The sequence below is a fragment of the Heliangelus exortis genome, chromosome 2, assembly GCF_036169615.1.
Source record: "Heliangelus exortis chromosome 2, bHelExo1.hap1, whole genome shotgun sequence".
NCBI lineage: Eukaryota > Metazoa > Chordata > Aves > Apodiformes > Trochilidae > Heliangelus > Heliangelus exortis.
Genome location: NC_092423.1, coordinates 34372561 through 34388886, shown reverse-complemented (window position 1 = coordinate 34388886; position 16326 = coordinate 34372561). Strand labels below are relative to the sequence as shown.

At 41.0% G+C, this 16326-nt stretch overlaps 1 protein-coding gene across 7 annotated transcripts in view; it reads left to right on the top strand.

Annotated features, from left to right (window-relative positions):
• UBE2E1 (ubiquitin conjugating enzyme E2 E1) overlaps positions 1-13468 on the top strand; it is a 44892-nt gene extending 31424 nt beyond the window's left edge. For 4 of the 7 annotated variants that reach the window (XM_071735497.1, XM_071735499.1, XM_071735501.1 and 1 more), the window contains 3 exons: positions 5806-5938; positions 11394-11541; positions 12543-13468. In XM_071735497.1, coding sequence (XP_071591598.1) covers positions 5806-5938; positions 11394-11541; positions 12543-12640 — 379 coding nt within the window. In that variant the 3' untranslated portion in view covers positions 12641-13468. Of the gene's footprint in view, positions 1-5805; positions 5939-11393; positions 11542-11646; positions 11834-12542 lie in introns of all 7 variants that reach the window. The other 3 variants (XM_071735498.1, XM_071735494.1, XM_071735495.1) reach the window with 3 other exon arrangements.
• The last annotated feature ends 2858 nt before the right edge of the window (positions 13469-16326 follow it).

The window sequence follows — 16326 nt, the reverse complement described above, 5'->3', positions numbered from 1 at the left end:
GCTGCAACTTTTTATCCTGCAGTCCTTTCTGTGTGTTTCTCATTGAGCTCATAGGCATTTCACCTATGGTAAATCTGTCATACCTGGCTAATGTTAACCCAGAGGAGCAGTGTGGCTGTGTATATTGACAGTGGGCAAGCAATATCACTCTGATTCACACAGTCCCGTGGTAATTCAGTATGTTACCTTTAACTTTCCATGGCTTCCCAGGGAAGGGGTTTTGTTGTATTGTGATTTTTTTTTTTTTCTTTACCATTCTTTGAGTTAAAATGGGAGACAAAAAACTTGTATCCCACTTTTAACCTACTTAATTGAAAAATGCAATTAAATGGATGGTCCAGGGTATCTTTTAAACTACTTCCATCTTGTCTCGTTGAATTTCTTTGTCATAAGTAGGAAATATTTTCATGCTTATTTTCTAATTGAAAAGCATGTACGTTGTGTACATGAGCCTTTGGATTGCTTTGTAGCATACTTAGCATAGTGGGGTTCTGTCTGTGAATGGAGTGCCTCAGTATGTAGTAATAATAATAATAATAATACTGCATTTTGGTAGCTAAAGCATGTGCAGAAGGTGACAGTTTATTTCTACAATTCAAAACTGTGCAGTAGTATAAAGTTTTAGAAGTGAAATTGTGGACAAAGGATTAGCTGCTGCTCTTTTGTTTGTCTGGTTTTAACTCTGTTTGTTGACATTCCTGGTTTTAGTACAGCTTGCTTAAAAATCTGTAGAGCAAAATTTCTTTGAATGGGGGGTTTTGTAAGTGTCTGTTTTTCCATGGCTAAGCTCAAGCTGTCCTGCTTCTTTGTAGACCCCACACCTGCCTCCCCCAGTACTTCTGGGGTACTTTTTTAACTTCTGCACCAGATTCAGCCTAACAATGCTGCTGAGATAGTTCAGCATGGACCCACCTGGTGAACTACCAGAAAAGAAAGCATTTGTACCCTGAGGTCATGAGTGGGGTGGGTTAGGAGGCAAAATCAAGGTGCACCAGAACTTCCTGGGAGAATGATATGCTGCCTCCCTGCCAGTCAAAATTTCTAATGCATTTTGAGCTTGCATCTTTAAAAGAAAAAGAAGGAAAAGAATAGGAAAAGAGGAAAACAAGAAAAAGTAAAAAATAGACCTCCGCCAGTCAACTAAAGACCAAAATGCAAATCCGTGTTCAGTCATTCACTCTTTCTTACAACAAAATGAAACAACAAAAACAAAAAAATGAAGTTGCTATCAGTTTGTAATGGCACATATTTACATTGGAGATATTAGATTCTCTTCAACCTTGGAATTTCCATGAATTCCCATGTGCCATTAGTATGTTGTTTGCTTTCTGATTTGAGCTGTGCCCCTCAGAAAAGCTCATGTCTGGAACATTTTTTGGAAATTATATTTATTTTACAAAACTGTGCAACTTCAAAACAGCTTAGCTACTCACATCAGATTCTTCCTGTTCAGGGCAAAATAGCCTCAAAAATAACATCTAAGGATATGGAGTAGTTGAAGTATGAGCTTGTGGTTTTGTCACTTGCGGTTTAACTGAAACATATTATAGTTTTTCATTATCTGCTATTTATTTCAGCTTACCATGAAATAGCCCTTCCTCTCACCACCTTGATGAGAGGTGGGCCATCTCCAGCATTTTCTACTACTTCCTGCTTCCTACTACTACTTTCTACTTTGCTAAATTAGTTAGCTTTTCAAAGGAACATGCACTGCTTTGGCATATGAGGGTATTCATCGGTCTGCAGCATCGACTGATTTTGATTCATTTATCACTACAGTCATCTGCTATTGCTGGTTTTTTATATATTAAAGAAGAGAAGCTGAAGTAATCATCTGGCTGTATTTTGTCCAGAGGGAAAGCTTATGGTATCATTTGGTCAACTCTAGAAAAGGACAAGGTAGTTTCCAAAGGTACTAGCATGTTGACATAAGTAGTGGGCTCTCTGAGTCACTCTCCTGGAAAGTATCAGCAGTGTTTTCTCAGGGATTTTTGTACATTAGCTATATGTGGTGAAACCAAAAAACATTGCCTTCCCTCCATGGCATAGGCATACTTACAGGGATTTGCCCAGCATGGGCAGAGGAGGGAGCTGAGTTCGGGTGTGTGAAATAACAGGGAGCTGACTTTGGGGGTGCAAAATTCACATAGTGCAGGCAGTGTGTGGATGTTATGGTGGAGGTTGTACCTGGCTGGCTTAATATGAAAACACTACAGGCTGACTGTTCTTGCAGGCTGTCATTTCAGCTATTAAAAAGTGTGTGTGTGTGCGTGTGTGTGTGTGTGTGTGTGTGTGTGCGTGTGTGTGTGCGTCCTCCATGTACACTTCATATCTATGTTCTAACTGCTTAGTACTGCAAGGCATCTGAGCATGCAGCCAGTTCTGCTCAGGCATCATTCTGCTCCCCAGCCCCTGCTGCAGAGAAGGTTTCTCCAAAGCAACACAAGGCTGGTTCTGACTTGGCCCAGGCCCAGAACTTTGAGTATGGTGTCACCTGTGCGGAATCTTTCTCTATGTCTTGCATTTTCCAAGAGGATTCAGACCGCTGCTTTTAAACTTGGAAAGTTTGGTATTTCTTTGGTTAAATCTACCTTGGCACTGAGCAGTTTCCTAAGGACATCACTGTCATAACATCTGTCCAGAGGATAAGACAGAAACAACTTGGGAATGATCAGGAACTGTTACAGTGGGTGCAGACCATCTTCAGAGTATATTCCTGTATTTCCAGGGAAGAGAGGTGACAGTAGCACCGCTGTGTAACACTTGCTGCCTGATACCTCAGTGATGGGTAGGGTTGGTTTTTTTTAAATTTTCTTTCAGATGTCATCTTTCACTCTGCATTACCGGTCTTTGTCTCATTTCTTCCTTGTAAGTGAAGAGGTTGTGGGCTATTGAGCTCAATGTAGAAAGATGTTGCTCTCACACTCTTGTCTTGCAGTGGAAACAGTTTCTATTTAATTGGTTAGAATTGTCTTCCAGGTGGTGGTATGTTGGACAGCTTCAAAATGTTGCATTAGTAGATGTAAACACTTAATCTGATTGAGCAGTTGTGAGCATCAGGCAAGATGAAAGCTGTTCATGTGAGCCCTGTATCTATGCATCAGTGAATTTCTTTTTGAAACAGATAATTGCAGGGATTTTAACAAAACAAAACAAAAAAAGAGTAATCTTTAACCTTTGACAGTTTTTCTATCTCCACCAAAAGTTAATTCTGCTGCACTTATTCTGTGGTCCAGTATTGTTGCTTTTCTGTTAAGCATTAGGTCTTCTTGAGCTTCTTGGTATTGCCTAATCCTATATTAAATCCAAGCAATATTGCACTCTGATGCAAGATGACTTGAATCTTCCTCTTTGAGTCTTTCCTTTATAAAAAATCAGTGTTAATATGTCAAAATTGAATATCTAAAGCTATTTCACCCTGTTAATTGAATTATGAAAAGCTTAGAAGGTAAGCTTAGAACATCACTGTTAAAGCCTATGGATGTCTTACAAGGTTGTTACATTCTTTTAAAACAGAGCTTTAGTAGTATATTACTTGTATGCAGTGATAGCACTAATTGGAAATCTAACAGAGTACAAGAGATTTCTGAGACAATTGCAAATAATATATCATTATTGTTGTTATTATTATTATTAAAGTCTGTGGGATTTTTTTATTGACAGTCCTTTGGGTAGAAGCTGGAAATAAATGCAAAATGTTGCAATATTTCTCATTGGTTCAGAAGGCTGTGTTCAGTGCTAATCACACATCACATTTCTTGAGTGCCGAAGTGCACCCAGTGGGCAGCTCTCATTATAGAAATTCCAACAGTAAATTGGTGGTAACAAAGCTCAAGTGCCTGTTCCATTCAGTTGCCCCCTCTTTAGGGAAGGGGAGAGAAGGGAGGATGATCATCAGTGCAACTTGGAGCAATGGCACTGTGTCTGTAGGTTGCTAGCATGTACCTAAAGAGGGGATTCCTTGGAGTGGTCACTGAGGGTGCCTCAGAGAGTCCTTTTCAGTAAGTTTTCACAGTTAAGCTGATGTCTTTCAAGAGGTAGAGCTTCCTGTCAAAATATAGTGCTCTTCCAGTCTAGTGCAGAAGTATTAGCTGGAGAGTGCTGAATGCCCAAATATATAGACCTGCATGGAACAGGGACAAGTCATTACAGTAGAGAGGAATGCCAGGAGTGTTCAGGATGGAATGGCTTTTGCTTTAATTTAGTACTGATCTTGAAATTTGTGGGGTTTTGACTTCTGAGGAGAGAAATCTTTCTCCAGTGACTGTTTTGCCACTTTGCAGAGAGCTTGTCTCCCTTTACTGCTTTCTTATGTGCTTTCCTTCTCCTGGAAGTGTGCTTTTAATCATAGCTTCACTACTGTTGAACTATTTACACCAACATTTTTGTGAACTTATATTTTTTGTTTAACCTGAAAATAAAATTTCAGGTTTTATAATAGAACTAACTCCCTTTCTCTTCTCTGATTCCCCTGCTGTCAGGAATGTGTTCACCAGTGCTGCAAAGAGCAGGAGAAAAAAGCATATCTCTGATCCCTGTTGTTACATTGAAAATTCATGTTTTTCTAATTGTATTTCTATTTGTAACACTGTTACTATTACCTAGCAATTACTCTGGTTCCCTTCACATTAGTCAAATGCACGTTGTCATGTATATATTCAATTTGTAGGATCGCTTTCCCCCTCAAGTAATACTCCTCCATGATTGTTATAATATGAAAAGAGCCTTTTTTTAACCTTCTGTCCTATATTAGCCTTGTTAAAAGAATGGGAAAAGAAGAGCTAGGCTGGTTTTCATTGTATTAGGGATGTTAAAATCTGGCCCTTTACAGAACAAAGGGAGAAGAGATTTCTGAAGTCATAGCACATCCATGATGGAAAAAGCTGTGTCAGCACCTCCCTTTATGCAAAGGGAGTTTTCAACTCTGGCATCTTACAGATGAAATACTGCCACAGCAGCATAGAAAGAAAGAAAGAGGTAGCAGTAGAGTCCTAAACCATTAATGGTTTTATCTGTTGAGCTGTACTTAGAAATAGTTGGTGACATATGGCACACTACAGAATAGCAGTGTCTAAGGGTATCAGTAAAACTCATTTTCAACAAGCAGACATTTGTGTTCTGCAACACCTTTAGTTCATACTGCTCTTGTGAGCTGCTGGCAGGTTAGGGAGGATCTAGAATTAGACAAAAGCTGGTTTGAGAAAGCACTGTTGTAATTTGACAGTGATTATTATCCCCCCTTACAGAAGCAGTTCCACAAACTGCTTTTACAAACAATATCAATGGGATGAGTTCATATGGTATTGTTTTAGGAATCAGTGGAGCAAAATGTTAGATGTAGAAAATGTTGGTATTTAAGAATATCATCATGTATTTGGCTTCTTTCAACTACACCATGACCCTTTGTTTAGCAGTAATACAAGTGTATGTTTTAAGTTTAAGAATATACAAGATTAATAAGATTAATGTAAGGAAGCTTTTTACTGTAGTCATTGTTGTGGTACAATTTTATTAAGGTTGAGCTAGAAGAGCTGTTTTTGAACTATAGGAGGGAACTCCTTTGCAACTTGACTTTTCAGTTGTGTGGAGATTGTGTAACATGTTTAGAAGTAGTTCCGGGCAATGCTTCTCTTATAAATCTCAATCGACTTTTAATCCCTGTATTTACTTCAGGTGGTGTGTGAAGTCTAACACTGAAAACTTTTCTTCCATATCATACTTGAAGAATGTAAGAGGTCATATTTATTTGAACTGTGGTAATATTCCTTTTTTTTTTTTTTTTTTTTTTTTTTTTAAATCTTTTAGTGCTGGACCCAAAGGTGATAACATCTACGAATGGAGATCAACCATTCTAGGACCTCCAGGCTCAGTCTATGAGGGAGGTGTTTTCTTCCTTGACATCACATTTACACCAGAATATCCTTTCAAGCCTCCAAAGGTAAGAGACCTGTAACAGACATCTTAAGTCAGAAACAACAGGCTATCTAGTATTAAGCACTGTTGATGGAATGCAGCTCATTTGAAAGCCACTCTCTTGAAAAACAAGCTTATTTCAGACATTACATCAGTTTCTATTAGTGAGTGTTAACAGCTTTTCCAGTCCTCTTGATCACTATTTTAGAGCTTGTTTTCCTTTTCCCTGCTTCTGTTTATAAGAGTTCCTAAGCAATTAGTGCAAGCATCCGGATAGGACCGAGACACTGAAAAGTAAATAAACTTGGGGAGAGGAGGAAGGATACAAATATTTGTTTCTCAAACCACTCCGTTACCATAAGCATAACAGTTACGTGTGTTTTGGCCACTGAAGTAGTATTTCATTTTTCAGTTTTGTTGGGTACTTGTGTTGTTCAACTACTTGTACAGTAACAGACTTTTTCTGTGTGTTATATTTGTGAAGCTCTTGTGTTCCAATGCTACAAGGCAAATACCAGTGCCAGTGAATGTTATCTTGTGGTTCACATACTTGGCCAGAGGAAGAGTGTTGGGTTACAAGAAGAGGTGGTTGTGTATACACTTCATGTTTGCCTTGTATCTGAAAGCATTTCTGTGCATGTTTATCTTTCTACTTAAAGGCTGTTGCATTGGTGAGCTAAACACCAATGTCTGCCCCCTCTTCAGGCTTGGGTCTAGTCTGCAGTAGAAAGGACTTGCTATAGGAGAGGCCATCAGGCCATCTTAGAGAGGGCAATGCTAATTAGCCATACCAAAAAAATTAATACAAGCTTCCCAGATTAAGGAAACTGTTTGACTGTGCCTGCTGGCATAACTTCAGGGTTTCTGGTAGTATCAACAGTATTTTAAGTTCTATCCCTAAGCTAGGGCTTCTGTTCACAAGCAGCATGGTCTGCCTTGGGACATCTCCAGTGGTTTCTTGCTGATGTCTGCCCATCCCTCTTTGGAGGTTCTCTGGCAGAAGAGAGGGTTCTCTTGTGTTAGAGTTTAATTCGTTTCAGAACTGGTTTTCATTATTTCGGTTTAATTAGTTTTCATTGGGTAATTCATTGTCCAACCAAATATATTCACTATCTTATGTTATGAGCCCAGTAAGCCTTTAAAGAGGGAGGCTTTGCCTTCCTGTCTACATTTTGCTGCATCTTTGCTTCCTGCATTACAGGTCAGAATTATTTTTCATTCCAAGCCTCTCCAACCTTATGAGACCATATTATAACTACCAGTACATAGCAAGTTCCCTAATGCAGAACCAAAGATACATTTTTGTTGTTCCATCTCAGCTCTGCTTTCTGCAGAGCTTTCTGTCACTTCTGACAGTCAACTCTTGGCCTTTATCATTGGATCTAAACCCTCACTCATATTAAAAAGAAGGGTGGGATTAAATAAAATAATCACCACTAAACTTAAGACTAATTTAAGTGGAGATTCACAGTATTGTAGCAGAGTTGCATTTAAATGGAACCTTTTCTCTAGCAGGGTCCAACTGGTTTACAAACCATCTATATGTATGGACATAAAATACTTACAGGTTCAGTCACATTGAAATGGAATATAGGAGAAAGCATAACAGTGCTCTAATAGAATGTATTTGTGCTACTTGGGTACTTCAGGTTTAAATTAAAAACCTTTCCTTTGCTGAGAACCAAAGTCTTATAGCATCCCCTGTGTTAACATCTATGCTAGCGTTAATTAAGGACAATGTGGAAAATGCAATTATCATATTGCTCCTGCTTTATTCCTCCTAATTTGTCAAATGCCCAACTGCTTGCAGTGGCTGATAAATACTGTTTGTGGGTCATCTGGAAGCAGTAGGACTAACGTAATTGCCATAGCCTTCCTATATTTGTCTTTTAGGGCCAGAAATAAAGAAACAGATAGTTGAAACAAAACCCTGTGAATCATTTTGATGATAAACACTAGTAGAGTACCACAGTAGAGTGGTTGAGGGTAATTTCAAAAGCCTTGACCTCTGCAAAGATTTAAGCTCTCTAAAAGACTTGTTTCCCATGAATCTCACTTGGGAAGCCTTGCAAGAGTGGTGGAAGAAAAACTCTGCTGCCTTTTTGACTCCTCAATAACTCTTATGAGGACAGTCCCTGCTGTGGGCTGCCCTGTGGTGAAGTGCCTCTAGGAGAACACATTTCATAACCTGAAAATGAAATGTCATTAAAGGATTTACCTTCTTAAATAAAGTGAGGTGAAACTGGTCATCCTGGCAGGATTCCAAGCCCTCAGGGATGTGTGTGAGAGAAAATGTTGAGGCACAGCTGCTATTGACAAATGCTGCATGGCTGATGAGCATCCTAGAGATGTGTGATGAAGGATGTACAGGTGCAGCCTTTGAGGACTGGTTCTGGCTCCAGCTGAGGGCTGGAATCAGTATGTTGGAGCAGACTTTTTGGGGAAGGTTCTTCCAAAGGTGGCAGGAGAGCCAGGGGACCATGCTGAAAGTGATACTAACAGATTCTTGGAAGGATATAAAGAGGAACTGGACTACTTACTGTCCTGGAGGCTGGAGAAATTAAAGGTCTTAAAATTTGACTTGGAAATGCATTGCACAGTAAAAGGAACTTCAGTGGGAGAAATCTGATACAGGGACAGATACTCTCCCTGCTGTCCTAAATATGTATAATGGAGTTCTTTTTACATTTCTTGAGCATTTTGTCAAACACTCTGAAGACGTTAGTGTTAATCCATTCTCCGCTTTTATGTTTTCTCATTCTGTGTGGTGTTCTGGTTTTGCCTTTGTTTCAGACAGCAATTGTGTCAGGCACATGCTGGGTGGGCCTGGATTCAGGAGAAGCCAATAAACAAGTATAATTAGAATGTAAGAGTTTGGTACTCAGTCCTCAAGATGCTTGCTATTCTTTTGCATTGTTACAATGGACATTTTCCCAAGAGGTACATTATAGTTGGGTTACATTTAATTTATTGAGGTGAAAACAGTAGTTTGTGTTGACCTGGTGTGTGCTTTGATCATTTGTATTAATAACCTCTAACCACTTCCTTCCCCCCCTCCCATTTTGCTGCTTGTATAAATTAACCTTGGCTATCACTTCAGGGTAAGGCTGAGATTAGATTCTTTTATGTCTTTTCAAAAGCTGTGGTCAACTCTGTGTAGTTATTACATTAACGTAATCTCAGGTGGGACATTTCCAAAGAATTGTTCAGTTACACTATATTTTTCTACTATTCCACATGCTGTTCTCTTGACCCTGAATACCTTCTAAGTAACTCAGTTTTTCAAAGTTCTGACCACCCGAGTTCTGACTTGATGCTTAACTGAAAACAAAATGAGATTTTTCACACAGTGCTTTGGTTACGTAGAGGTCCTCTAACTGGAGAAAACTGCTTTACGTTAGGGATTATATTTTAAGGTTTCTTAAGAAACCAGGATGATATATGGGATTTTTTTTTTCTCTTTCCCTTCCTTCATGAATAATAACTAAAAATTCAGTCTTATTCAGAAAGGCAAACAGGATTCATGCTTTGTTATCAGTTATTAGTCAACTGGACCAAGAGACTGCCTACAGAGTATTTTGCTTTTGTGCTCAGAACCAGGATTAAAAACTTTGTCTTTACAAATTAGAACTCTTGACCTCTCTGTTAATTTGATCCTCATTGTATCAACTTGGAAACACTCCATGCTTCCTCTTCTGGAAGTGTTTAATCTGTTAAAATTATTACCTCACCTACATTTAGAAGCCTTCTTGGAAGGAGACCAAAGCTGCAGGTCAAATAGAGAAATACTGAGCAAGCAGTGGGGCTGGGCTGAGGGCTGCCAGGGAACCCAAGGCAGTGCTATTGCCAGCATCTGCTAATGCCACAAACTTCTGTTTTGCCCTAAACAGTATAGGTTGAGGCAGGTACCACAGAGTCAGAGCCGCCCTCTGCCCAGGCTGCTGCACGTGGACTTACACATGACTGTAGGGAGTCATTGCTGCTTTTCTCTGAAGATTAAATGATCTGGGAAACAAAGGTCGTTTTGTTTTCCTACCTGCCATGCCTTTAAAGTTCCTGAGGTAGAAAGCAGCAAGGGCTCTCTCGGTTTTGGAGTTGCAGCTTATTGCAGAAGGTGTGGGGTGGGGATACATTTTGCTCTTCCCACCAATAATGTGTGAAAGTGTAGGGCTTTGGGGTTTTTTTGGTTGTTTGTCTGCTTTCCATTTTAACCTGAAATCCAAGCATCTCATCAAGGAACAAAGCAGAAAGTCTCCCCAAGCATGCAGTGTGGGTGTCTCCTGTGTGACAGGCAACTCCTTTTGCAAATCTGAAAATAGACCCTGTGTGCTCTGTGCAACGGGAGCGTTCTTGGAAACACAGAAGGATGCCATGCACGGGGACATACCAGGCACTGGGGTTTTGCTGTGTCACCCCACCCCCCGCCTTCTCCCTGAGCCTGCCGAGTGGAAGGGTTGCAAAATTTTTGCATCAGGAGGAAAAATGAGGGGTTGGCTTGCAAGTTTTATGCGTGGGCTAGTCTGACGTCGAGAGAAAGCACTCCCGTGTTCTTGTCGCACCGCACGCTTACCGAGCGTGTTCTGCAAATACCCCTGTGGCCTATAAACAGAGAATAAAATTTGTGGGTGTGGACAGCTGACAAATTCTGAGGATTTAGGGCATGAACCCACCAACCTTTATTCATGCAGATAATCCTAATTCCTGTGAGTTCCACCAAATTTGTTGTCACTCTTGACCCCGTGAGTCAGTAAGGGCTTTCTGCAGGTCACGCATTCTCCTGGAAATGGCTCCTGGTTCTTTTGTTTCCTGTTAGCGGTAACTTCTGTGGCAAGCTGCTTGGCTCAGTCACATCTCCCAAACTTTAAAACAATAAAATCCAACCAACTCCTTTGCACATGGAAGCTACGATTCCAAGTGCCTTGGCCTATCTGGGGAATTTTAAAAGTCCTTGGTACCCGTGTGGGAAAAAAAAAAAAGCTGATGTTAAAGCCCCAGGCAGCTTTAACACCGGGCTCTCTCGATTTGCCTCCAGCATTGAAGATGTACCCGGGCCGTTTCTGTGATTTTACCCCGGAATTACCGCAGAGGAATGGCTGCGGTCGGCCGAGGTGGGGGTGCCGGGGACCTCCGGAGAAGCCCCGGCAGTTCTCTGCGGGGCGAAGCGGGTCGGACGGGCCCCTCCAGGCCCGGCCCAGAGGCGGGGGGAAGGCTGTGGTCCCGGCACGGGCCGCCAGAGGGCGGCGGCGGCCCGAGGAGCCTGCTCGGCCCTGCCCGGCCCCGGATCGGGCCCTGGCCTGACGGCCCCGGCTCTGCCAACCCCCTGAGCCACGTCCTAAGGTCCGGCCTCCGCGCCCTCTTCTCCGCAACCCTGCGTGGGCCCTTTTCCTCTCCCTTCCCTCCTTACTGCCTCTCCCGTGGCTGTAGCATTGCCACGTCGCGTGTGGTAGCCCAGCAAGCCCGCTGACAGCTGTTTCTTGCAGGTAACGTTTCGGACAAGAATCTACCACTGTAACATTAACAGCCAAGGCGTCATCTGCCTGGACATTTTAAAAGACAACTGGAGCCCAGCGTTAACCATTTCTAAAGTTCTCCTCTCCATCTGCTCCCTCCTCACAGACTGCAACCCGGGTAAGCCCCCTGTGCAGCCACACGAGCCGCCTGCAACCTTGCACCCCACCCTGGTACCTGCACCATTTTGGCCTTCATCTTACTTATCCTGCTGGCTTTGTGCAGCACGGCTCCAGCCTCTCCAGCATGGCATGTTTCCCTCTCCAGGGCAGCTGGAGAGGGAGGGACTGGAGGTGGTGGAGGTGATACACCCTACCTGCCTGCTGTTCACCACTCCTCGGGCTGACCCACGAGGAAAGCATCAATCCTGCACATGAATCTCCTTCCCCTTCCAGACCAACTCTGGTTTTGGGTAAGGGTTAAACACTTGAGTCCTACAGACCAGCAAAGAGTAATTCAGGAATGGAGGTAGAAGCACCACACGCAGTTCTGAAGGCAAGGGGATTAGCCTTTGACTTCCCGTCATCCATTTAAAACCGGTGACCAACTATGCCACAAGTAGTCCTCGCTGCTTCCCTAACCCACCTGTTTTCCAGTCTGGTTAAGAGGACTATGTCTTGGTTTCCAAAGCTGATTGTACAGATAGTATTTCTGTATGTGTCTTAACGATGAAACACCAGATTTCACACTATATTATGTGTAATAAAAATAAACCTCTTGGGAAAATAAAAGCTCTCCTAGAGATCTGATCTCTCCCAGAAGGTAGATTTCTACTGATACAAGTACTGTTAACAATGAGTGTGTCCCAGGAAATCTTAGAAGGCCTAAAAAAAAAAATCTGAAATGCATCGATCGATGAAAGTCTCCAGTGATGCAAAGTTATGACTATTTGATTGTTGTCTATTATCCTTAAAACATGATTGGCATTTCGCTCTTTATTAAGTAATAGATTACTATGTCACCACAAAAACAAATCAATGAAGATACAGACCATCAATTTGGTATATTTAGACTGTTGCAATGTACCTTACCCGTGTGATTCCCTTATATTAAATTCAGACTTCAGCTTTAAGTTTTTATTCAGTAACTTGTCTGAAATAAGTGTTTTCTTTTCTTTTCAGCTGATCCCCTGGTTGGAAGCATTGCCACTCAGTATATGACTAACAGAGCAGAGCATGACAGAATGGCCAGACAATGGACCAAAAGATACGCTACATAAGTTGGATCTTTGTCAAACTCTTACATTATTTGTCTGTGATGGAAAGAGCTGCTTATGATTTTGAAGGGGTGGGGGGAGGGAGGGTGCTGGTAAAGAGTAGGGTATTTCTATAACAGATTTTATTCAGTCTTTTATTTCTTAAGATTTTGTTGTTGTAACTTAAGGTATCTTGCTACAGTAGACAGCTAGGATTGGGAATAGCATCTTTTAAGACTGTAATTAGTTCAGCAATATTAGCTCACATATAGTACCGAGAAGAATGTAAACTTCTTAGACTTCTTTGGTTTTCAGTTTGCTTGCAATATGTAAAAGATAAAAACAGCTTAATTTTGTACAGGTGCATATGTTGACATTTATGTAAAAGTCCTTTCAAGACTCTACACACTGTTTTTGCTTTTGGTTTTGTTTTTTGTTTAGGGGATTTATTTTGTTCTGCATTGGGTTTCTTGGGGTTTTTTTGTAAAAAGATGTCGGGATTGTTTTCCCCTATGGAGGGCACATTGGTATTTAACAAATCCTTTTTAAAGACTGTCATCTCATGACCTGTGATACAGAGAGGTGGCTATATGGCCTCGTATACGAAATGAGAAGTAGTTAATGTATTATTTTATAAGCCAATCTATCTCTGTGAAAAGAATAAAGGGTTTAATCAGGACTTATGGTAACCTGTAGTGAAATACCTTAAGCTGTTTAACTGTAAGGCGTGGAATAGGAGTCACTCAGTGGATTGGTTGTATGTTGTGGGCTACTTAAGTCTGCATTTGTTACTGTGCTAATAAAAAGATGTTTAAAAAAAAAAAAAAAAAAAAAAAAAAAAAAGGAAGAAAAGATTTCTGCCTTGTGCCTTGCTTTGTCATTTTGCCAGAACAGTGTCTCCCAGTATGCTTTAAGAGTTACAGTATGGACAAGAAGGACAAGGGAGATATGCAGGTGAGTACATCAACTACTTCTATTTTGGGAAGACATCACTAGACAAGCTACAATGAATGACAGTCAAGACTTTTGCAACTTTTTACTTTGTAAGTAAAGTAGTTGCACAGGTTGGCACGGCCCATGGGGAGAAAACCTGCCACAGGTTTTTTTAGATTAAGTTTTCACATCAGTTTTTCCAGGACTGGCACATTATTTGAAAGTACTACTGCATAAGTGTAAGAGATCTGGAAGGGAAACAGGTAGGAGGTAAAAGGAAGAAAAGAATATCTTCATGGTTTTCTGTTGCAGTGGTGTATTCCCTGTTGGAAGAGGAGAAGGATTCGTGTCTTGGTAAGCTAGCAGAAGACACCTTAAAGGACAGTAAAAGAGACTTAATCTGTAGATCCTTTAACTACCTACAAAGATTATCTCCTAGAGACATGGTGTTTCAGCTGAAGTGTGTAGCAACAGGATAGTTAGTTGTGGATGTGGCATTTTTGACCACTCCCTTAAGGTAAAGGCCGGAAGTACAGATTGATTTTCACACAGCAAGCACTTCACCTTCCGACATTCTTCCAAGTGCTCTGTGGTCATCTATCCCCTCAGAATTATTTTTGTACTTTAAAATAAATTATGTATATATTTGACTTATATGTTTCTCTTCCTATCTATATATAGATCAAATCCTACTTGCTCTAAAGTATTCTTAATTAGAGGTACCCTTCTTTTGCTGGGTTATTGTGGGCAGTAGTACATTAGCCTCAGCTGCTAAGCTGCCCTCTTTTGAGACAACATATTGTTTTGGTGTATGAACTCACTCAGCTGTTTGGCTCACCCCAGGAAAATTATTGGCATACAGCTAAATCACACCAGGAGCATCTCTGGTAAGCCCTTCCTCCTCCCCTCTGCTGAGTGAGGAGGTAAATGGCTTCATCTCAGTAGGTTTTTGTCATCTCCTTGCTTCATGCTGTCAGGGCATGCCAAATTGTTTTAGCTGGCAGGGGGGAGGGAGCTGATTTTTAGTGACTGTTTTGCAGTGTTTACTCTGCAGGATAGAAGGGGACCAGAGAAAGGTGGTGCAGTTTACTAATATTTTTCTTTTTTTTTCTAATAATTTTTCTGTATTATCTTGTGAAGGGACTGTCTAGCTCTGCAGTAGGTAAGTGATCCCCGTGACCTAGGACAGGTTTTGAGGCAGTGGAATAGTCAGAACAAAATACGTGTTCTGACCTTTAGCTACTTCATTATACTCTGTACTCAGTAACCCCATATATAACTGCACTACAATAAGTTTTCATTTTGATGAAATACGTGCATATCCACTACGTGCATATTGTTCATAGAGGAGACACTACATTTTCCATCACATGTCAATAAAATAGTGATACTTAGAAAAGACAGTTGATGTGAGCGTTAGAAAAGCATCAGAATAAGCTTATGAAATAAAACAGTGGGAGGGGTTTTTTACGTGCAAATGCCAAAAATTGTCTAAACTCTTTTCTAAAAAATTAACCAAATCAAAGGTAACATTTTTGCCTTTATGTAATTTGTTTGGGAAAACGGCCTCAGTCATTCTCACAAGATCCCTTTTCCTCTTGCCTTTCTTAAAACATTGTTGAGTCCTGAGTGCCCAGGAAAACAAGTGAGCAAGCTGATCTCACAAGACACAGCTCTGGAATCCTGCAGGTGACATCAGTTTTGGCAGTGCAATTGGCACAGAGTATGCAGAGTGCAGAACTGGACAGGAACCAGTTGTCTCCATTCCTTCCATCTCCACATATTTTAAGTTAATTCTGACTCGTCAACCTGCAACCCCCTTGGCACAAGCGTCAGTGACACCATGCGATTAGCAGAGGTCTTTGCTTATTTTGGTTGACCCAAAGCTAAATCAAGTCCCTCCTAGAAAAAAGGTTCTGCAGAGCTGAAGAGAAGGGACATAACCTTAATTCCTTGGTGAGAGGTTACAGCAAGGGGGTGAATTGCTGCTGTACTGACGTCCCCCCTGCTTCCAAGCAGGCAGGCAGATGTGGAATCTGCTGGGTAGGGAGAAGTCTTTGAGTGCACGTGTGTTTGGTAGGAAATGAGTGAGGAGGGAGTGTTGCTCTGCAGCATCACTGGGGACAATGACTATTACAAGCCAGGCTGGGGGATGTCGTGCTATAGTGCTTACTCAGCTGCAGTGTTGCAATGGAAACAATTGTATGTTTCTAGCAGGGTATTACAAGAGCTTGCTCATTCATAATTGCACTCTTATCTTGCACTTTGACCACAGCAATCCAAACTACATTGAGCAAAGCACATAAACAGTTTCATCTACCTTCATTATAAGGGTAGGAATACCTGCTTAATTTTTAGTGAATTGTACTGCTGCTCTGACATTATTAATGCTGACAGACTTTATTTGTCATTATTCAGGAAGAGCAACCCTATAAGCAGACAGCATAATTGTGATCATTAAGCACACACAGTTTAGCAGGTATGATATGACAGAGCAATTTTGCTCGTGATTTTTCTAATTCACAGTAAAGTTTTCAATATTTGATCAAAACAACAATAATTTAGTGGAAGATTAAGGATCTGGGTACTTCAGTTCACTCCCTTTCCCCACTTTTGTCTTGAAATAAAAGGAAAAGCTAATATAGCATAACAGGTTTTTAGAGGCCAAAAGCTGGCCACTCTCCCTGGGAACAGTTGTTCGTTCTGTCCCTCTATAAATAATTTTGTTTAGCTTACTGAAAAGCTGACCTAGGACAGCAGATTCCTGCAGCACAGGT